At 39.4% G+C, this 24,216-nt stretch overlaps 1 protein-coding gene across 1 annotated transcript in view; it reads left to right on the top strand.

The window, feature by feature from the left end:
- The window catches only part of MCTP1 (multiple C2 and transmembrane domain containing 1), a 601,695-nt gene extending 582,976 nt beyond the window's left edge, over window positions 1–18,719 (top strand). The window contains exons 20-23 of the mRNA XM_003785982.3: window positions 10,532–10,641; window positions 14,455–14,564; window positions 16,791–16,888; window positions 18,281–18,719. Coding sequence (XP_003786030.1) covers window positions 10,532–10,641; window positions 14,455–14,564; window positions 16,791–16,888; window positions 18,281–18,352 — 390 coding nt within the window. The 3' untranslated portion in view covers window positions 18,353–18,719. The remainder of the gene's footprint in view (window positions 1–10,531; window positions 10,642–14,454; window positions 14,565–16,790; window positions 16,889–18,280) is intronic.
- Window positions 18,720–24,216: the final 5,497 nt, after the last annotated feature.

Below are 24,216 nucleotides of genomic sequence, written 5' to 3'. Positions count from 1 at the left end.
GCCGGCCATTTTTTGGTTGCAGCCATCATTGTTGTTTGGCAGGCCCGGGCTGGGGATTCGAACCCACCACCTTAGGTGTATGTGGCTGGAGCCTTAGCTGATTGAGCCACAGGCGCCGAGCCGAAAAGCAGAACTTTTAAATGCAGACCCACAAACTCCCATCGCTGAAGCACTTGTTTCATACTATAGCCATCTCCAATGTCAGAATTCAAGACATTTTGTCAAATCGATCCCTATCTTCTTGCCCTTTCCACCCCCACACCAATATAAATTGGAAGACAGATCATGAGCCACACAATTCACTGTGTTTCCATAAGCTAAGGAAAGTGGGCCTTTAGAGTTCTCTTCCAGGCCAACCTCAGAATGAACCTGTCTGGGTGATTTACTCTGCAGCAAGGTTTAGGGACTAGGCCTCCCCGTATATCGGCAGCTTCACAGAGAGCACCAAGTCGCTATTCAGGGATGTGTTACATGTGGCATCAATAGAGAACCATGGCCTCACTCCCCTCACACTTGTCAGGCCCTTTATTTGTACAGTCATCCATCACTTAGGTTTTGTTGAATTTCACTGAAGAACCTATTATCTGAAGGAGAACAATTGAATTAGCCCCCGTTCTAGATTTCCCACTTTCTGCCAAGGTCTGAAAGTCGTGGGTGATATTATTATGTACTTGATAGGGAAATGGAGGGAGAAAAGCCCAGGACAGTGGAGCAAATTATTTTTTTCTAATGCTAATTTTTCTTGTTTGGTGGATTTAGTTAAGCCATTAACATGATTTTGACATTGCTTCTTTCTTTTATTAAAATTATATATATATTTACATATGTATAAATTAAATCATAACTGTGTTCATTAAAAAAGAAGATTCCTAGGACTATAACCAATGTCTCATGAATGAAATTGGGCTTCTTCCATGTCACTGTCCAAATGTTGTCATGTTAAATATAGGATGTTTTCACTATACTTTTCTAGATATTTAAAGTTGGCTCTCCTAAAAACTAACCTTGAGTTATAATCAAATTGTGTAATAATCATATTAGTATTATAAAAACAATGCTCTTTGTGACATCTCCAAAACCAAATGAAGATTACTTTGTGAAATCCAGAGGCTATATTGCTTTACAAATATTTTACAAGACGAACTTGTACCTTTCTAAAAAAGCACATCTGTTGTAAATTACAGCCTTCCAGAAAGAGCAAGAATCACCATCCCTTTTCCCCAGCTGAGCTTAAAAGAGATTTGTTGACATATTCTAAGGCCAGCATAGACAAAACAGCACAGGAAAGAGGAGGCAGTGAGCAGGACCTGGGTTTGGCTTTGCTTAAACTAATTCCACATGCCCCATGACCATTAGCTGTTTTTTATTTCCTGCTCTAAAGATCTGTAGTGAAAATAATCTGGGCTAGGAAAAAGCTGCACTTATTTTTATTTATTTTTTTGCCCAACAAGATGCTGTGTTAGCAAATAGAACAAATGAGCCACCTTCAGCAAACCAAGGTCTTTAAAAATCCATTTTTCAAACACTATTGGTATTTCCTTTCCAAACAAAGATAGACTGTGACTGGAATCAATTTCTTCATTTGCATTGTATTTGTATGTGTATCAATTGCCAAGTTTCTGGAAATAATTGCCATTTAAATACTGGATAATATTTTTTCTATGAAGCCAACAACAGTTTTATTGCTATTTAATTTCCATGCTTTGTTTGCTGTAAGTTTTCAGTGTATGAGGGCATGGATGCTTGGTGGTAGGGAAAGTCTTTTTTTTTTTTTTTTTTGAGACAGTCTTACTTCGTTATCTTGGGTGGAGTACCATGGCATCATGGCTCATAGCAACCTCAAACTCCTGGGCACAAGTGATCCTCTTGCCTCAGCCTCCCGAGTAGCTGGAACTATAGGCACCTAGCACAGAGCCCAGCTAGTTTTAGAGATGGGATCTCACTCTTGCTCAGGTTGGTCTTGAACTCCTGATCTTAGGCAATCCACCTGCCTCAGTCTCCCAGAGAGCTAGGAGTATAAGCGTGAGCCACCCCGCCCGGCCTGGTGGGGAAAATCTTAAGAACAGAGGGAAAGTATTTGGTGGGACCTCACCTACTGTGCGCAATGCAAGGGGACATGTCAAAACTATTAAGAATAGAGTATGAATGTCTTAACCCAACAAATAAGTAAGTGAGGTGAAGGTTATATTAACCAGTTTGACTAAACATTCCAAATTGTATATCAAATCAGCACAATGTAACCTATAAATTCCCTTGCCTCTCAAATGGGAAGATATATTAAAAATGTGTTATAATCCACAAAGTCCTACAAAAAATAAATGATTATTTTCATAATAAACCTATTTAAGAAAAACTCTCTAGGGGGCCCAGACCTATGTGTATGTTTTTTGGTAACTTATACACCAAGACACCAATAATCATAATAAAAAGAATCTTTATTTGATTAAAAACCACACTAGCAGGTAGTCTGGCAACAGAATGCATATTATTAAGTTAATTGTGGCTCTGATTCAGCCTCTTATTGGAAAACAAACCACTTATTTTAATGGGAAGTTCTGCCTGCATGGGCACTGACAGATAAAATCCTAGGATGGAGGCGTGCATCTCGCTCCAGTACCAGCGGCGACCTATAGAGGACGCGCGGCTTCCAGTGAGCAGATGCACTTTCTGCTCCGGCCACGTTTTTCTAGCCCGTATCTCAGATGAGAACACGCACAGCGGGCGGCACAGAGAGTGCACAGGTGCAGGTGGAAGTTTGAGGTGGAACTTCAGGCAACTGATCTTCAGTTTCTCATTCCAAGTAGGTAAGGAGAATAATGTCACTCTGTGTGACTGGTGGAAGGATCACATGACACATAGCACTGAGAAGCTATATACCCACAGAATAATATTCCTGCTATATAAATACGAAGGGAGAAAATTTAACCGTTAAAAGTTTTAAAGTATTTCCTTCTACAATCTCCTACATTTTTAAATATTAATAACTAGTAGTTACTGAACACTTGCCCATTTATTACAAATTTGACATTTGTAATAAATAATTCAAATGGATTAAACTAAAACTTTTTAAAAACTAACTTAATTTTATAGTCCCCATTCTTATCCCCATTTTACAGATGAAAAAGTTAAATAAATTGCTTAAAATCACATGGCTAAGGAGATGATGGATGTAGCGTTTGACCCACACTTAGCAACAGAGCCAGTTGTTCAGGAATGTAGTCATCTTCTAAATAAGGTCTAGATCTAGAATTACACAGCATTCTCTTGGACAGAGGAGAGGGGGGCAGTTGGCAAATCTCGGTTAATGCACACAATGACAGCATGCCCCCTGAACTTTACTTTGGAAGTGAGAACAATGTAACCTAAAAATTTGTACCCTGGTAGTAATTTAAAAAAAAAAAGTACCGTGTTTTCCAAACATCAAACTCTAGTTTGCCTTCTTAGCTCTGCATTTGAACTCCAACTGTTTTTAAACACACACTTGAAAATAATAAATAATTTGAAAAAAATTTTAAAAACAAACACATACACACACAACTTTTTTATTGGAAGTTGGGATAAAGAAAACCTAGCCCAGCGTTTGTTATTTGGGTTCAGAAGGAAGCCTGGTGTTCCTGTTAGGTATTTCCACTCAGCCTGTAACTATTGCCTGGAATTCTGCCCTCCAGCAGGGCTGTGAAATGAGCCTCCAACTGCCTCTGAGGGGCAAATGCAATTCCACAGCCCTTGTTGTCTTATCTGTAAAATAAGATCTAACCAGAAGAGACTTGAGGACATACCTTATTTAATCATTTTTGCTCCCTTAAAGGGGCTTAAGGATAGTCACTTGACCTGTAAACTGAGTGTGCTTTTGCATTTTCCCTCAACCTGTTCATTTTAACTTTACAGAAGCCCTGTGGGGCCCACCAGTTCTTACCTCCATCCTTGTACTGTCCTGGGTGAAGGCACCATTCCTGGTTACTGGGAGCCCAGCCTCCCTTCTGCTGTGGCTTCCATGAATGTTAGCCAGCAGTTAGGCCTCCTCGGCCCTCTTCTTTGGAGTCCATCTAAAAGCAGAACTTCTCCTGGGATAGGAGAGTGAGATGGATCATGTTTAAGGCCTTCTTCTCTCCTGCTTGCTGGCCAGGTGCAGGTCAGAGGTTCTGATATTGATATGTAGCACAATCCAGGATGCTGGAGTTCCCGATGCAAGTGCCCATTGGTTGAATCAGTGGATGTGGGACTCACCATGTAGTGGGTGGACTGTTTGCAGAGGGTCAGGGGTTTTCTTGGGTACTTAGCACTAGATTCTCGGCAGCAAGAAATCTGGCCTCAGGGAACACTTTCTCCTGACAACAGGCCCATCAGGATCCCTGGGTACTCTCTGTAAGATTTACATTTTATGGGAAAAAAATTGTGTACAGCCTTTTACAAATACTAATAATTTTTGTTGAATTAGAAGTTAACAGAGTAAGTTTTGCTTCTGCTTTGGCTTGATGCTGTTGGAGTTTCTGACCTGAGCCGTTCCCCTCCCCTTCTGCACAGTCACCACAACCTCTCAGGGTCCCTTCCGTCCACTGGGCTTTCTCTCCTCTAAGCTTCTCTCTCCCCCTTCTCCTGTACTTCTCTTTCCCCCTTTTCTTTTTCTTTCCTCCCTGGCTTTCGTCACAATTCTTGGAGTGCCAACTGCCATTTACAAATACCCACTGTTTAGGCTGTTTAGCCAAGGGGATGTGTCAATCACCTTTAAAGTCACACGTAAATGTGTAACATTAAGCCAATGGGGCAAAGCGCAACTAACTGCTATCACAAATCGCAGGAGAGGCCCAGGGAGAGTCCAAAGCAAACGCAAACCAAACCTGTGCCACATCAGCCAAGGAGAGAGAAAAGATCTCGGTGGAACATGACAAAGAATCTATCATTTTAAAAAAAATGGAATCTGACAATTAACAAGTTAACTGGGGCAAAACTAAACATACACAAAAGGTTTCATATAGTTGAAAATTCCCCCTAAAATTTCAAAAATTTGTCCTTAATACATAGATATAAATTTCAATTATTTTTATTAAAAATTGCATTCATTTTTTTATCTAGTAATGGCCAGTTTATGTACCAAGGCCTGTACTGGGACCTTTATGTATGTTTTTTATTGCAGTCTTTCTTATAATTCTGGAGTATAGATGTTTTTGAGAACTATTTTTGTTTAAGAGAACAATATTACTGCCTTAATCTTAAATAGCTCTCTCAGAATCCATCCCTGTCTCAATAGCAGGCTCCTATTTTTCAAGGCTAATATCAGGAAAACAGGATAGGGTGGATGAAACAGGAAAGGAGGAAGACACTCTGGTGAGACTCAGTAGCCACGGGACTCTGTGAGTCGCCGGCTGCTCTCTCTCTCTGAGAATTTCCGTATTGTAGAGTTTGGGCTGGATTATTTTTTCACCTGGGAAAGGCGGACATGAGCACTGAGGAAGGGCCTGCCCGCACCTGGCTGTATCCGCACCGCGCTGCCCTCCGGGACACGCTCCCAGCCGGAGAGGCACCGAGCTGAGAGGAAGTCCGCTTGGCAGGGCGTTTGGGGCTGGACCAGGGAGCGCCGCAGGGCAGCGCAGCCGCCGCCAGCCCTGGAAATAGCCGAGAAACGCAGCCGTGCCCCGAGCGTCTGCTCTTGTCCACAGACAGCTGCAGTCGGTGGTGAACTGAAATCACGTCTCATAGCGAATAACAACCTGTCACTCACCTCGTGCCCGAGGTTCCATAAGCAAGACTTTCTAAAAGAAGCAAAAATCTGATTGCGATTAACTCTTCAAGGTGGAAGGTATCTCAAATCTGAATATTTCCTCCACAAAGTAGGGAAGTGGCCACGTGCCCACAGGCGTTTGCGGGCACAGGCCTGTTCTCGTCATCCTGGCACAAGATTAAGAACACCCCCTTCACTCTCAAGATCCTCTCTCACCCTAGAGAGTGAAGCCACATCCATTTTATAGTAATCTTTGTAGCCAGCAAATTCTACATACTTGCTAACTGATTAACACAGCCAGATATTCACCAGATTGAGTCTCTGTGACCTTAGCAGGGTTGAAAGTGACCACAATGGCCCCTCAGTGCAGGAGTGTCAGGACGCAGCCCAGAGGAGGAGCTGGGCACAGAGGACACACTGCCTGACACCTGCGTGGTGGCCTCCTGTCCCCATTCAAAACAGAACCAATGTCATTTAGTTATGAGAGTTAATGTGCAGGATTCTCCAAGTATGTAAGGCACACCTGTTGGTTATTTTCAGGTCTTTAGATTTTCCCATCTCAAAGCTAGAAAGTAGCTATTTCTTTGGAAGAATCTACTTAACTTTCTACTATGACAGGTGATCGTAAAATAAGGCACATGTTCAAGAATCACTGTCATTCAAGTTTTACAGTTAGTGATGTTTTGTGGACTATTTAAGATCTAGTAAGAGAGCCTTTAAAAATTGTATAGAATCATTAGAAATAGTCATGCGATATAAATCTTACATTCTCAGATTTATAGTTATAGCTGCTTTTATGGGTATTTTTTCTTTTTACATGTTCAAAAGAAACTCTAATAATGCATGTTTTTTTTTAAAAAAAAAAACAAAACAGTGTCACCAGGAAGCCTCTGGATGATTAACTACTCTATGATATTTCTTTCAGCCAGGCTGCTTTATAAAGGAAAACAAAAATGACAATAAAAGAAATGTACCAATTTATTCTCTACTAATAAAGTATTGAACATTACTAAAAAAAAGTGAAATATTGGAATGCAACACAGTGAAATTCCATTACCCATTGCAGTTTTGGGTCATATACTATATATAAAGAATAATTACTTCATTGGTTGGAGACCACAGTGGAGGAATATAGAATTTGATAACAGAGATTTTAAAATAAAACTTTTATCCCAAAGCATTTGCTTTTCAAAACTTTGCCAATTACAGACCGACCATCTTATTTTGTCTTTTGGTTGCCCAGGCTGGGAGTGCAGGAGAAACAAAAAGAAATCAAGAGTGAGCATATTTTAAAAAAATCTTAGCCAATAGTCATACATTAACACTTGGATTTTAAAGTATCTGCTAAAAATTGCCTTTGCAGATAACACGTCCTATTAATGTAGGTCCCACATTTAACATTTGCACACGACATCATTGACATTACATCTCATGCTTGCTAACACATCTTTCATTTTCCACCTCTGAATCATCTTTCTGAATTTCATTTTCTTGCTGAAGATTACAGCTGCACGATGAGCCCCAAGGCTAGATCATGGTGTCTACAATAAAATTGGGTGCCTGCCCCTCTTGATTATCTCTCAGAGATTCTGTGTAGAAGCTAAAAACTTCTTGGATAGAAGAGGGAGATCACACAGTATTTTGTGGAAAGTACAGACCCTGGATATATTTGGTATAGTCCCAATCCAAGCTCAGTAACTTTTCCCTGAGCCTGCTTCCTCTTTTGCAGGGTAGAGAAAAATAACAACACTGTAGCCCGCTTGTGATGATTGAATTATGTGGCAAGCTCTTTGTGGTGCTTAATGAGTGATGCAAGTATATTCCAATTCTTTCCAAAAATGAGATAGCTTATAAATTAGTTAAGAAAATATAAACCACCATAAAACCATGCTCACTAAGCACTAATTCATTTATATCTTCTACACATCTTCCCTTAATACTAGAAAAATATTAGGGAAATATTTTGATTACAAAAGTAAAACATTAATTGAAAAGAATTTGAGTATTACAGGAAGGTAGGAAGAAGATAAACTTCCATTACTGGAATATTTTGGCACATTCCCTTCATCTTTTTTCCCAACATAGCCATTTAAAATGTGAATGAGTTAGGATTATTTACTTCCAACTTTCTTTAAAAGAAGATTATAAGCATTTTTGTGGTCATTAAATATTTTCTCTGAATTTTTTTTCTAATTTCAGAAGTCCATCAGTTGTATGCACTATAGTTAATCCATCCAACACGTTAATAATTTTTCTTATTATAAACAGAACAGCAATAAAAAGGTTTTGGATGTTTATTGACTATATTAGAACTGCCATCCCATTATGTCATATTTGTTAGCAATTTTTTCAACTTAGCTTTTTAAACTTATGACTTTCAAGTTTTAATTTAGTGTAACCACTACTCTCAGTTATTTTTCTTTGTGATTTTACTGCTTGGATGTTTAAAAAGTTCTTTCCTATTCCAAGGTCAGTAAATAACTCACCTGTATTGTCTTTTTGTAATTCATTTTTAGCATTTAGCTTCTTAAAATTAATTAAGAATGTATTTAATTCTTAGGGCTATCTATTTGAGGTGAATATTGGGGTAATTTGGGCCATCTTGTATTAGGAATCTATTTAAGGTAGGACTAAACTGTCCCTAAGTAGTTAGCACAGTTGCCCGGTGACATAGCATTTCCTTCTTTGTTTCCTTTATATACAGTACCTTATATACCAATCTCTCTTATAAGTCTGTATCTGATTTCAATTACTAAATATTGAGTATACTACATACTTTCCAATTGATTCTTTTGTAGACATTTCTTGGCTGTAGTTTTCTATTCTTCCAAACAAATTTCAGAAACTCTATCAAATTCTTCCCATTTCCTCCACTCCAAAAATTAGGATTTGCTTGAAAAGGCAAAATCCAATCCAATCTAGTGTCCAATCCTATACGGTCAAGGGAGTGGGGGAGGGCACCATTGTTTCATATATATTTTGTACATTTCTTAAGGTTATAGCAAAGAATTTTGTGTATTGTCATTGTGAAATACATTTCACCTATTTTTGAGATATTTTTCATTCAACTGTGAACTGGAAAGACATTATTTTCAATGGACTTTCATTGTACAGCCTGCTTAATTTGACTCCAGCCTGACTTATTCCATATGCAGAAAAATATTTATAAGAACATGTTGCTTTGTAGTCACAAATGAGCTTAGCTGGTGCTTGAGAGATGAGAGGACACGTCCTGAGGCCGTGCAGATTATTAGGGCAGACCATCTTTGTAGCTTGTAAAAGAACTGTAAGAAGCCACTGGTAATTCATTTTATCTAAAGTGTACAGTTGCATACATGAAATTAACACATTTTGTTTTAAGAGAAGAAGAAATTGGTACACCTGTGTCTATCATAACAAGTGAAGGGTGACTTTTAAAGATGGCAGGGAACCCCCAAGGGCAGTTGATTGTTCCCTGCACTGTGACTGAGGTTTATGCATCTCATCTACCTCATTGGCAATCCATTTGGCATAAAGAAGATTAATAATATACACAACTTCTTCCATGAGAATTAAATTTACAATGAGGGCTCTAAGTAAGTGGTGCCTATACTAAAGATCAAGTTCTGAAACTGGCCTCCATGCCCGTCCTCCCAGTACTCCCTGACACACGCAGACCCACTACGCACTTGCCCTGGCTCTCTGAGGTGGAGCTGCCAGTCCTGGCCAAGCACTCACGGTCTAAAGTGCTCAGACTCTGAAATGAAAGTCAGTATGTAAATGTGCAGCATGACATTATTATTCCAGCTTCCTGGCTGCTTTCAGCAAGCACTGACTGCCACGTGAGGTCTCAAGTGTTCTGGCATAGTGTGTAAGTGTTCAAAAGAAGTTAAAGTAATGAAATTGGATCTACATTTCTATAGATATTCAAGCTGGCATGGAGGAATGAGTCCTGGAATTGGGGTTGGATGGTCTCCACCGAGCAGCCTAGGCAAGTGCCTGTGATGCCAGGCTACTATGCAGAATTTTCATGTGAAAGGCCACCACTTTGTCTTCCTCTAGATATAAAATTACAAAATATGCACATTTCCTTTAGACTTATCCCAGTCTCTGGGTGCTGTGAGCTCAATCCCCACCCCACCCATTACATGGAGCTCACTAGCGTTGCTTAAAAATTCAACAGAAATCTTAAAATGAAGAACTAAGTACAAAGAGGGAACATAGAACCTAATATAGCATATGCTACTGTATACAATATGGAACTATTACTTTTAGGTGGTGGCAAAGCTTAGTGTGGCTCTGATGTAGGAAGTATCCGGAGTAGATTTCAGTTGACCTTACTACCTTTTTTTTTTTTTTTACAGTTTTCATTGTTCACAGACTTTCTCATTTTCATCCAGATTCTCTGCTGCTAACGTATCTGGAGCCGTAATCAAACTGATGTCTATGGGTGGTGGGGTCAAGAAACCAGGTCCACTAATAGTCATAGTGAGTCCAGGAGTCAGCTCAGAATCCGGGTTTGATAATTTTGAGATCTGCCTTCTCTTACCACCCCCAACTCTGTCCATCAGGACCAGAGCAGCAGGACCTGAATCTCCTGCTCTGCAGCCCCTGTAACTAGACTGAACACAGAGCCATGATACTGCGTCCCTGTCTTCCTTGTGACCCTTAATACTCAGACATTTTCATGGGTTCCAATTACCCATTTATAGACACACAAAGATGAAATTTATTTAATAAAGTTTAGAAATGTAAAAAAGGGAAAACCCAAAGAATTCAAGCACTGAAGAAAACCTTTACTCATACAGAATTTCTTCTTTTATTGTATTTTAGGACAGTGAAAAAAAGGGATTTATAAATAAAATCTATGCCATCCAGGAGGTATGTGTCAGTGTCCAGAACATCCTAGATGAAGTGGCTTCCTTTGGCGAAAGGATAAAGAAGTGAGTGGTGCTGATGCGTGAGCCCTGCCTTCGGGGGGGGACAGGCATCCGTTTGTTTCTCGGAGGGTGAAATGCCACGTTCTTTTTGGCAGGGGACACTCCTTCTGGGTGATCTATTGCTCAGTTCCATCATTATTTACTTTGTTTCTGCCAGTCTTTGGCTTTATGAAAGTTCTGTCAATTTCCTTCCTGAAATTTAGAACATATTGGTTGGAAAGAAGTCAGACTTGTAGCTTTGAAGAAATAACACCGTCCTAAATTTTAGCACATTTTTCACTGTGAAAGACTTTGTTCTTAAATGGAATATGAAATTGTGATAGAAAAAAAAATAAATCAAGCTCAATGAAGACTTCAGGTAATCAAGACACACCTGCATTTTATTATTGGTCTAAATATATTTTCATCAAATTACTCTAAATTTAAAAGAAATTATATTACATATGGTACCTGGCAAAAATATTCTTAAATTCTTTTAAATTTGTGTACTAAATAGCTGAGAACATAATTGTCAATTAAATAAGTGCTAAATGCTTTGTTATTTAGAAAAGGTTTCTAATTAAACAAATAAAATCCTTAATTTTTTAAAATAAGGAAATATAGCTTCATTGTGATCTATTGCAAACTTAAGACACTTATTCTTATTCTTATATTGTGATTTTATTTTTAAAATATTTATTAATATAATTTTAAAAACCAGTTTACTTTATAAAAACTTACAAATATCAGTTTAAAGGTATGCTGAGGCCCTATACCACTAAATGATGTGGAAATTGGCCTACATAATGATTGCTAATGGTCTAGGCAAGAAGGGGAGCTGCCTATTCAGCTCAGCTTTTATTTTCCTAGTTTCACATATCTATTCATTGTTTATTATTCATAACCAAAAGTGTTCTGCAGATTTGGATCCTTAGGCATACACAGAATTTGAAAGGAGTAAATTATTTAAACGAAAAGTATGAGTCATTCATCCGGTGCCTTTCATGTTGCAAGGGATAATGCATTTTATTTTGTATAATTTTTTGTTTAATACATTTCCACATATGCCTAGGTGCTGAGTTCCCACTTTCTTATATTACATTAGCCAGAACAGCCTCCCTTTCACTCCCACATGTGCCCTAAGCAGCATTTAGTCTTAGACTTCTGAAGACTGATTTCCACATCTATTCTCTCTCCTCCTTCCTCCCTGTATTTCCATGTCTAACAATGTCCTCTAGTCCTCCACACCCTATCCTCTGAAGTGCAGTGTGAAGCCCTGAATTGGGGGCCTTTCTCTATTGACTGTGTCCTTTATCTCCTTTATGTGGGGTCATGGTGTGCTGATAACCTGATGGAAACATCCCTTTACACCAGAAGACCCTGGGTCAGGCTAGTGAATGTCTGAGAGGAGGACACTCCTTTGTAATTCTGAGCGGTAGGAGGCCTCAGAACAGGTGCTGGGCCGGGAAACATGATGGCTAGATGAGGGATGGGACCAGATCTTGGTGGTGGGCCAGGCTTAGGGGAAACCTGGGTTTCACAGAACTTTCTATGTGGAAGTATATGAATATGGCATAGGGTCCAGTGAGTCTTGGAGGAGTCATCTCTTCTGCACAACAATCTTTTGGATGCTAAAAAAGAGAAATTCCTCTGAGGTCACATGGGATTAAGAGCATCTGTCCAGAAAGCAGATTGAGAAGCAATTTTTCAGCACCAAATGAAAAGGCTTTATAATTATTTCTTGCTACTAAATAATCATTACAGAACTTCCTTGAATTGCATCTTTTTTTTGTGTGGGGGGTATTATTTTCTAGATTTAGTTTCCATGATGCAAGTGTGGATATAGAAAAGGACAGTCTTTTTATTTTTCCAACTCTGGCTACACTGGTGAGGATTCTCTGCCATCTGCCCTTCCAATAGGAAGGAGCAGGACACAGGGAGTCCTCCAGAGGGCTGCCCAGAGGAGGGTCTTGTGAGTGAGGAGCCAGGGCCTCGCACATGCAGCGGAGTGATGGATGGCTCTGAGTGGAGCCAAGGGGAGGCAAGCAGACCTTCAGCCTTCTGTTCTCTCCACAAGCAACAAGGGAGGCACAGGTGTCCATCAAGAAGGAAGGGCATAATTCTTTACTTGGTGACACTCACAGGCACTTACTCTTGACTAGGAAGGAAAAGACAATGACAGAAAAGCCAGACCCCAAGAGCTACTGAGAACAGGTCAATGTGACTGATCCAACACTGGTTCATTTTTGACCAGAAAAAATAATTTTAGGAAACAGTTGACCTAGAGAGACAGAAAAAGCAAGTTACTGCCACAGTGCTAAGAAACAACTCCTATATATTATGTGAAGACTCTACATAGGAAGAGAATCTTTTAGCAGTCATCCTTAATTGAATCACAGTGCACAAACCTTGCCCCAAAGACAACAATACATTACCAGGAAACTAGAAAAAACAACACTGACATTTAACTACATGTATAATTTATATTTTTCTAAATTGTCTTTGGTGCCTTTATCACTATCTTACACAAAAATGCTATACTTTATGCTTCTGGAATTGATAAACTCTAATAATATCATCTCAATTCATGTAAACATGTTACCATCTTCCCTGAAACAATAAAAGCTATCTCATGTTACAAAAGGGGAAACCACGTGTTAGAGAGGCTGGTGCCATCTAATACCACGTAACAGAACTGAAGCTCTGAAAACACATTTGCTGACATCTTGGCTCTTTTCATTAAATTGTGCTAAAGAGTCAGTCAACGTAACCTGTTAGTTCCTCTTTAGTGGTTGAACATTGAGGACAGATTTCAAAGAATGCAATGGTGACATCTTTATATGCCCAACCCTGGAGGTGCCATGCAGCGTTTCTATTTTCTTCATAATTTGTCACTCTATTAATAATTACTAGAATCACCACAGCTTCTACACAAAAAGCCTTTAAATGATTACAGCCTTTCCATGTTCCATTTCTCTGGTTTTTTTTACATCATCTTGACAAAATTTTTCTATGTTGTCTTTTTGGCTTTGTCTTCACATCCCACCAAATTCCTTCCCATCCCTTCAGTACTACCTTGTTTTGTAACTACTTCTAGTCAGTGGTCCTGTTTCTTTCTTTATTATCATGCTGTCTTACAGCCTTTTTTGATCTGGCCCTCTATATTATCTTTGCCAGAGAATAGTAAGCGATCCTGACTTTATTTCCTAATTGCCTCTGTATTTCTGGGAAGAAGGGGCGTGATGGCAGGTACATCTTTATGAGGCTGACTGTTCTGTTCCTCTTTCCTCATTTCTAGTTCCATTCAAAACATAACTGAGGTAGGAAGTGAATATTCCTCTAAGGAATTCTAAACTCAGAAGACTTACACAACCACGTAAGATTTATGTCCACTAACAATTGCTGGGAATGTTTTATTCTCAAGTAGGGGCAACTAAGAGTTGAAAGAGGGAACCCAGGAGTGTTCCCCTCTATGAAAATTTGGAGAAAACAAGGCTAGGTATTCACTCTAGTAGAAAAGCCGAGATCTTTTTCCATGTGGGGAGTTGCCCAAGTAATGCAACAGCTTTAGACTCACCTGGGACCCTCTGGTCAGGTTGGTACCAAGACCCCTCACATGGGCCCCATGTTCATGGAATTGAGCAAATTATGATTAGCCTATGTCCCCTGATAGCCTATTATAATAGGATTTCATTCCAGAAAGAAATGCAGACTCAACTAAGTCCCAAGTTAGTCAGAATCACATTTATTTATTTATTTAGAGACAGAGTTATTGTAATCTTTATTTGGAAAAGGTATGAAGTATTCAGATTGCTGATGTCTTAATTTTTCATTCAGTACTTTCAACTGGACTGTCCCTTTCCTGAGCTGGCTGGCCATTGTAGCTCTCTGTGTGTTCACAGTGATCCTGTACTTCATTCCGCTGAGATACATTGTCCTTGTCTGGGGTAAGTAAAGCCTCCCCCTGCCACCCTAAACAGTCTCAGCTGCTACGAACAAACTATGTTTAAGGGAAGAGTTATGTTGTTGGCATTTCCCTATGTTTACGGTCATGAAGGTAGTCCATGATGGAAAGAGACAGGTCGGTTAAAAATCACACCAGAACAGAGATTTAGGTCTACCTGCAAAATGTATTTTTCTTATCTGGCACCATAGGCTTCATCATACTATAAACATGGAGTTGTGCAGATTCTTCATATATCAAAGTGTATTTGTCTAGACACAGCTCTGATTTATTTTCACCACTTATATACAGACACAGGCATTTCGATCCATATGGTGCATTTCGGACGATATGCTTTTTTTGCTGTGGTGCTTTATTTTGTGAAGTGTATGAAAACAGACACAGCCGCCTGTTAAGAGGTCACCTTTAGGAGTCAGAAGAGGGTCCTTGACATTTACAAGCTCCTTAGTTAGAAGCAAAAAATCTACCTTTTGTGTATTAAACAAGAATGCTTCTACAAAAAACCTAATTTAAAAATGCTTTTGGGGGGCCTAATTTTTAGCGCAATTATGTTGCAATTCCTGTGTACCTAGGATGCATGTACAAGACAGTCAATTACAGCATTCTTCATTTTTTGAGGCCTAAACAAATTCTTGGTTTGGAAAACTCAATTTTCAGTCTTCAGATCTCCTAATGTATTGAACCATGACATCAATGATACACTTAAACAAGACTGGAGAGAAGCAGAGTTCTTTATTTGCCCCTCACCTGCATACCCATGTACCTAAGATTGCTGACCCTATACAAATGCCAAGAACCAAAAAGGGTCTTAACTTCAGAAAACATGTGCTGATGTTGAAAAGTGAAAAGATCAAGGAGAGTTGTAAGACTTTTAAAGAAATACACTGGAGTGAAGTGAGTCCAGGTCTGCCGTCTCCATACCCTCCAGTTTTAAGTCTTCTGATTGCCTATTCATTTTGGCCCTCTGTGTCGTGACTTGGGCATGCCCTCTCACCCTGCACCACCACTATCACTGCCTTTACACCGTTGTGGGAGGCGGGGAAAATGGTAACTATTTCTTCCTTTCCTAATTGCTACAATTCTAAGAAATTCAGTGAAGATAGCACTTTCACTACACAAGAAAAAGGCAATGTCCACTACGGTCTTGCTTCTTGTTCCATGCTGAAGTCCTCATCTTTCATTCCTTCCTGATTCTTAAAGCTGATGTTCTATTGAGGGAATCAGGTGTCACATGTGGCACCTTATAACACTCACCTATTTAGGGTCAGCCCTGCCTTGGGCTTACAGAGCTGTGTCTGTTCTGACAGGTGGTGGGGGCCTGTTTTGTGTCCTGAGTTCTCTGGAGCCCAGGGCAGGCATCTGGCTACACAACCTGCAATGGCCTCACTGGCTGTCTTAAAAGTAATTTTAGAGGATGTGTTTGGGCCTCTTGTTTCATCAGATAAAATAAGAACACTATTACTTCAGTGGTAGGTGATTGGTGAAATATTTGTCAGAAATTTAAGGCATGGGTTTTATATGGGGAGACAGAGACCAAAATCAAGGTTCCAGTTTATTCTGTGTGAATTCTCAGAAGAGCCAAGATGCTCTAGTTTACGGCTCAGTTTTTACCAGTGCGTTCATTTTATGTAAAGCTGTTTATTTTTCCTCAAAGCTCGTAGCTTTCATTTCAGGTTTGAAAATAATTAAGGTCATGTATCCTCTAAAGACTTAGCGCACATCACAGCAACACCCCTCTCCCAACCAACGCATATTAGTTGAAAAGGGGGAAACCAGTAAATTGACCTTTGCCTTAACAGACACAATCTAAAACACAGGAAGCCAAATTTCATTATTGATGAAACGCTAAAGCAAGGCTTTTCAGTACCGTAACACTAAGGTGGGAAAAAACAAGTTTTTGCTCATTATTGCTAGATACTGCTTTTTATTTCCCAAATAGAAAAGATTTTCCTGCTTGGAAGGAGCTACTGAAGAGCAAAGGGAAAAGCAAACAGCAGGTGAACTGGGAAAGAGGGAGGAAGGAAAAAAAAAGGAGGGCAAGAGGGGCAGGAAGAGAGAAAACTGGAGTATTAATTAGCTCATTTAGTCAAGGCTGACAGGCAGTGTACAAGCTTGATCTTCGAGTCACGGCAACATTTCCACAAGAAATGTGCTTTGTATATAACTCCATACATAGGATAATTTACTGTTTGATCTATCACTTTTTCAGGCATCAATAAATTTACAAAAAAGCTTCGGAGTCCGTATGCAATTGACAACAATGAACTACTTGACTTCCTTTCCAGAGTCCCTTCAGACGTACAAGTGGTATGTAGGTTTCATCATTATTCTTGCTGTTATTTTAACATAGTGTCACACTGGGTTTTGACCTTTTAATTTCCAAAGTCTTAGAAGAACTGGGTAAAGTTAGTAATAAAGCCCATGACAGATTTTACCAATCCAAAATTTAGCTGAGTTGAGGTGCTATCCAAGAACTCAGAATGGGAGAGCAGAAGCGGGCTGCATGAAGAGCCTGGCAGGGCGTCTTCCTCCAAGTGTGGCTTGAGATGATGAAAGGACGTCACCATGACCCGAGGAAGGGAAACAGGAATATTAAATAATGAAACCAAATTCCACCAGTAGACATTTAAGAGAGAAACACTTATTTCCAGAATTTGCACAAGTAAAGTTTCAAAGATGCATGTTTTGGAGATCATTTGTGGAGAGAGGGCTGTTTCTTAAAATCTGGAGCACATCTCAAAAATCCCTTGAGGTGAATGCCCCTTAACCATCAACTTTTTTCAAGTATAATAAGAAAGGTTTGTTTGCCTTTTTTTTTTTTTGAGACAGAGCCTCACTCTGTTGCCCTGGGTAAAGTGCCATGGTGTCATGGCTCATAGCAACCTCAAACTCCTGGGCTTAAGTGATCCTTCTGCCTCAGCCTCCTGAGTAGCTGGGACTACAGGTGACCACCACCATGTTCAGATCATTTAAAAAACTGTTGTAGAAACAGAGTCTTGTCATGTTGCTCAGGCTAGTCTTAAGACACCAGAGCTCAAAGGATCCTCCTGATTCAACTTCTCAAAGTGCTAAGATTACATGTGTGAGCCACCACCAGCGCTTGGGCTTAGGCGATTCTCTTGCCTCAGTCTCCCGAGTAGCTGGGACTACAGGTGCCTGCCACAACAGCCAGCTATTTTTTTTTGTTGTTGTTGCAGTTTGGCCAAGGCTGGGTTTGAACCTGCCACCCTTGGCCAGTGCCCTACTCACTGAGCCATGGGTGCTACCCCCCCAAAAGATTTTTTATCAAAATCCTTTCTAGAGTTGCAGAAAAATCTGGTTGCAGCAGTATCTTTTTCCTTTGTTTCATCTGAATTCTTCCTTTGATTTGACATGAGAGTGGGCTAGAGGAAATTATCAAACAGTAAGTTGCAGAGAACTATTATCTAGGCCTTCAAAGTAGATGGAGGTGGTTTTGCTCTTAGTATGCTGTGTGATGGACAGTGAAGACTGCAGCCGGGTCCCATGCCGTTTCTGGCAGGGTTTCCCTGCTGACACCTGCTCTGCCATCCCACTGTCTCTGGGTCCCAGCTGCAGATCCCACACACACAGCTTCTGGAGTGGACACTCTTCCCCACGCAGTCTCTCATTCCTTTCTTTCCCCTTCTTTGCCAGAAAGTGGCCACCTGACCAATCTTTCTCTGAACTCTGTTTAAACAGGTGCAATACCAAGAGCTGAAACCAGATCCCTCTCATAGCCCATATAAAAGGAAGAAAAACAATCTTGGCTAGCCTGCTCCCAGCACTGAGGAGACCAGCATCTGCATGGGGAGATGAAAGAAAAAGCCTTTAGCCTCAGCAGTGTTTCCTTTCTTTCTGCTTTTTATTTATTTTGCCTTTTTATCATGATTGAGAGAATTTGTAAATAGTGTACAAAGGGATATGTCTTTGAAAATATACTTCTATTGTACAGACTCAACTTGAAAAAGGTTTAGCGACTGCTGTGTGAAAGCCTGTTAGCTGTGGATGATAACACAACACACTGAAGGAACAAACGCTAAGAACAGTAACAGGGGAGGTACACATTGCTCTAATTACAAGTGGAAGAACCAGTGTATTAAATATTCAACTGTGCGCTGATTAAATCTACATAAATAGTAAATGTCAATTTGATTTTAGTTTTTGTTAAATGTGCCTATTTTTTATCTGAAAAGTAATCCATTACAGTTTTCTATGTTTTATACATTTCAAAAGGGAGGGAAATCCCAAAGCCTGAATAATGGAATGAATGCATTTCAATTTAACATGGATTCTGACTTAGATGCTGACATTCAAGCCTGTGCACATGACTAGGTGTGACTCGGATGATTTTAAGCTAGTGAGCAAAGGTACATTCATGCCCCTCAGCAGTACCTTCAACACTCTGAAACCCTATAAAGAAAACCTGCACACTGTCTATCATTCCATCTAAAACCTTAAAATCTCTATAGGACTAGATAACACCAATACTGCCAGGTTTATAAATGATTGCCTATCTGAATTTTTATATCTACTGCTACTTTAATTTGTACCGAGTTAGCAAATTAGCAACTCAGTTCAGTTGTCCAAATACTAGCAAACTATAGCCATAACTGCTTTTGGTGTCAGAGTATACCTTTGTGCATCTAAAAATATTTTAATACTCAAGTGTTCTCACAGAAAAAAAATCTGCTTTCTCATTAGGTTACTGAAATGCTTTAATGCATACTAGATTTTGTTACTGTGTGAATTTTAATGTAGAGGAGAATGCAGTGTACTCAGTGGTATGCCAGTTTCATTACATTCATTTATGAAAAAAAATCATTGATAATATGAATGCATGAAAAACTTGTTTTATAAAATAAACTGCTTGTTGGGAGTTGGGGGGATTGCCTTTAAAAATGTCACTGTATACCTTAGAAGTGACATTTCTGACTTGTATTCCCAAGACTCTTAAGGTAGTTTTTATATCTAACTCCCTGGTCTATTGAGGGAAGTATACCTCTGGAGAAAAACAAATTGGTAGGTGAGAACGTCTTACTTCCCTAACTCGGTAGGGGATTAGCTCAGTGGAAATTGCTGTAGACAATGTTTTGCACTACTTTATTAACAATAGACAGGGGTGAGAGTTATGCAGGAAAAATGTAGAAAAGCTCAAAGCAAGAAATATATATTTCATTCTAAAGGAAGATTCTTTAAAAATTCAATCTCATTGAAGCTGATTTTTAAAGTATTTTTATTTTGGAGATATGTTGTTAAATACTATTTCTTATAATAGAACTATTTTGATCTGTTTATACACTATGCTTGAAAGAATGTCAATTAAATTCCCTTTCTACAGAAAGGCTTTGACCTCAGTATGCTCTACTTAGCACATCCTGTCTAGATGACATGCTCACATCCACCATCACTGTTTGTTGCTGAAACATAGTACTCCATGAAGTTGATGTTACTACAGAAAGTTTGATCATATAATTTGTTGGAAATAACTTCCTATTATACCTTATGTGACATTTATGTTCTGTGTTGACGTCTATAAGGCTGATATTCTACAACCACAGATGCATCTAGTGGCTAGTAACCATGAACAGATGACTAGTTTTTATTTGTTTATTGTATCAAATTTCAGATGTTTAGTTCAGTGGTAATGTTGACGACATATTCACTGCATTAAATACAAAAGAAAACCTTTGCCATGTATTATCAGTCCTCCTTTTCTTCTTTTTAGAGGATTATGTGCTTATTCTTCTAGTAAATGACACTTGACTTGGAAAAACACAGATTTGATTTGAACAAGGCCTCTCCTAAAACCTTGACTGTTGTATAAAACTCAGTACTTCTTCCTCGGTGAGCATCTAATGGGACTGATGCTTGAGGCATGAAAGTGACATTCAAGGAAACATCTACCAGTACACTTTCAGAAGCTCTCGCACTCCCCAGGCTGAAAACACGAGGAGTATTTAAAGCTTTGAGTTTCTTTCCCCTTCTCACACAGGAGAAACTGTCTTGTGTGCTGCCTAGTGATATAGGATTTGTGATACAATTTCAAGATATCTTAAGAGACTGAATGTCACTCTAACAATGACAACTACTCAACTACTAAATATACTCCTCAGTATATGTATCTGCCTGTTCTTTACTGAGTAAATTCACTGAAAGTCATTTCTATCCATATTCCAAACTACAATGCCATTGTTGTGATAACTCACATGTGAATTATCAGAAAACATATTTGTGCTTATTTTAACTTTTTTCACCTATTAAAAAGAACATAGTACTTCTTGTTCTCGTGGGTACTGTTTCAGACTCAAACTGATTCATTCTACACACTAGGATAGTCTGACTTTGCTTTGCGATATATTTACTGAATACCTACTATATGACCCTGTCACATGCAATGGTCAAACCAATGATAGTGCATTAAAGTTCAATCTGAAGTTGAACTATAGTGAGAGCCAAATTCACTTGATAGGTCTCTGAAAGTATCTTTGATAGAATTTTTATTCTGTATTTAAAAGTGAAGTAAAATTCACTGGCAAGTTCTTTTATCCAGGGACCATAGGAGATTTTTTCCACTTTTCTCAGTATCTATTGGTCTCCTATGCCGAAAGTAGCCTAAATTTATATTAAGCCTTAGTCAAAGGCTGCAGTTTTAGTTTACAAACTTGTTAAATTGATCCAAATGTTTATAATGTTTTTGAGTTTTGCACTATTGTAGCTTGAAAAGCAAATAAATTAGAAAGCAGTGATACTCTGGAAAAACAAGAGAGCCACCGTTATACTTCTTTAAAAAGGCTCAGGTATTATAAAATCAATATTAATTAATACTTGTTTATATTCTGGGCCTTTCAGTGTTACTGTGCACGGATTTCTACTCTTTGGTTTGATTACAGTACCTAGAAGCAGCCTTTTCTAATTGTTCAGCCGAGTATAAGTTAAAACCACATAAAAAATAATGTAATGAATTCTTAACAACAGTGTCACTCCTTTCAATTATAATTCTCTTCCCTGGGATGATCGATGCGACTCACTGAAGGAATAAAAGGTAAAACATACCCCCCTGTTTTTGGTGAAAATCCTGCTTTTGTAGACAGCAATCCCTACGTTTTTACAACAGCAACCTGTTCAGTGGCAGTCACATAACACTTAACCCAGGTGCATCTGAGCTTTAAGGAAAATTGCTCACTATGTAGGAATCCTATGCAAATAAGAACTATTAAACATCCAAAGGGGTTACACTACGTAAAATCTCACACCACCATGAAGGATTTGGGGCTTTTGCTGACTCTATCTGTGCTTCTCTAAGATATAGAAGAATGGGGTGGTGGTGGTGGAATCTGAGCTAAGAATCTAAAGCAAACAAAAAGAGTAATCTCCAATGAGTTTCAACCTACTGGAAGCCCCCTTGCTTTACATTCTACAGCCTAACCGCCTAGAAAGTGTTCTATTACATACACAAGCAGTATTTTGCATAATTTTTTTTTACTCTTAACAATTTTTTTATTAAATCGTAAGTGTGTACATTAATGCAGTTAGGGGTACAATGTGCTGATTTTATATACAATTTGGAATGCTTACATCAAACTGGTTAACATAGCCTTCACCTCACTTAATTGTGTTATTAATTTACATGGGTTTTCCTGCCTCCGAATGTCACTGCAAAATTATGACTCCATTTTTTAAAAAGTAACCTAATAGCACAGCTGTTCTCATTTAGTCAATTAAGTGTTATTGTATTAGGCAGAAAGTTTTGTTTGTAGAAAGAGAGAAACAGTTCAGGTAATAGCTGTGTTGAAGTGTTTCCAGCATGTAGCAAAACTAAAATTGTGATGTGATTCTCCCCTGTGTTAGATTTGTCAATGTTCCTTCCAAAGAGAAAAGGCATGACCAGCCCAAGTCAGTGAGTGAGCCTGCACTCCACCCTGTCTCTCAGGAGGGACGCACAGGAGGAGGTCCTAACACTTGGCTGGGTGGAGCTGCTGCTTCTACTACGGAGGAAAATTCTGTTTCATTTTCTAGTCAAAGACAAGCTTTAAAATGGCTTGTGTTGGCTCGGTGCCTGTGGCTCAAATGGCTAAGGTGCCAGCCACATACACCTAAGGTGGTGGGTTCAAATCCAGCCCAGGCCCTCCAAACAACAATGATGGCTGCAACCAAAAAATAGCCAGGCGTTGTGGCAGGCGCCTGTGGTCCCAGCTACTTGGGAGGCACAGGCAGGAGACTCGCTTGAGCCCAGGAGTTGGAAGTTGCTGTGAGCTGTGATGTCACAGCACTCTACCCAGGAGGGGACAGCTTGAGGCTTGTCTCAAAAAAAAAAAAAAAAAGAATAGAAAAGAAAAAAATCATCTTATTTCTTTAGAAGTAAGGAAAACTAATTTTTTTTTTTGATCACAAATGCTCGGTAATTTAACCAATAGTCAAACACTGACTCTCTCGTAGAGCAGTGTATAGGTGGTCGCCATCCGTTCTTATGCACAAAGAATGCAAATGTACTTGATCTCCCAGGCCTATAACAACAGTCTTGATAAGCAGGAGAGAAACCTTCTTCAAAAATACATTGGTTGATTCTGATGCATTACAGGTATCCAGTGTACTTACATAAGGCAATTGTAAAATACTGTGTTTTGAGTTGTATTACTTAAAACAGTATCTTACGAGAAGCCATTTTCCAGGTCTTCAAGAAGAGGTGCAAAATACTATGTTTTGGAAAACAGCACCAAGATACTCTTACTCAGAATTTTCTCTCAACAGATAGCTGACTGTACCTGCAATTAATGCTATAAGTAATAAAGTATGTTATAAAATGCATTCTTCCCATGTAAATGATGGTGATGGAAGAAAAAATTCTTTTTTTTTTTTTTTTGGAGACACAGTCTCACTTTGTCACCCTCAGTAGAGTGCCATGACATCCAGCTCACAGCAACCTCACACTGTCAGGCTTACCTCCTGATTCTCTTGCCTCACCCTCCCAAGTAGTTGGGACTACAGGTACCCACCACAATGCCTGGCTATTTTGGGGTCGTAGTTTCATTGTTGTTTGGCTGGATTTGAACCCGCCATCTCCAGTATACGTGCCTGGCACCCTAGCCACTGAGCTATAGGCACTGAGCCAGAAAACATTCTTAATTTAATAACAGTGGTAACCTCCTTTTATAAAAAAATTCTTTTTTAAAATTTCTAGTTAATATGAGGGTACATACAATTAGGCCACATTACTTGCATTTATAAGGCAAAGGCTAAGTGTAGCTGTGTCCCTCACAGGAAGTGTGTCATATGCCTGCACATGAGTTCTCTTCGGGAAGGAACCCAGCAACTCCATTCCCCCTTTTTTGGAGTCAACTGTGGTTTTTTCCAGGTGAGCATGCTGTTCACAAATCTCCACAATTTTTTTTTTAGACAGTCTCACTTTGTTACCCTCAGTAGAGTGCTGTGGTGTCATTGCTCACAGTGACCTCAAACTCTTGGGTTCAAGCAATTATCTTGCCTCAGCCGGCCAAGTAGCTGGTACTACTGGCACCCACCACAATGCCCCACTATTTTTAGAGACAGGGATCTTGCCCTTGCTCAGGATGGTCTTGAACCTGTGAGCGTAGGTGATCTGCCCGCCTCGGCCTCCCAGAGTGCTGGGATTACAGGTG

The sequence above is a fragment of the Otolemur garnettii genome, unplaced genomic scaffold (assembly GCF_000181295.1).
Source record: "Otolemur garnettii isolate 467f Iridium unplaced genomic scaffold, OtoGar3 scaffold00017, whole genome shotgun sequence".
Taxonomy (NCBI): domain Eukaryota; kingdom Metazoa; phylum Chordata; class Mammalia; order Primates; family Galagidae; genus Otolemur; species Otolemur garnettii.
This window is presented reverse-complemented; position numbering and strand designations above follow the sequence as displayed.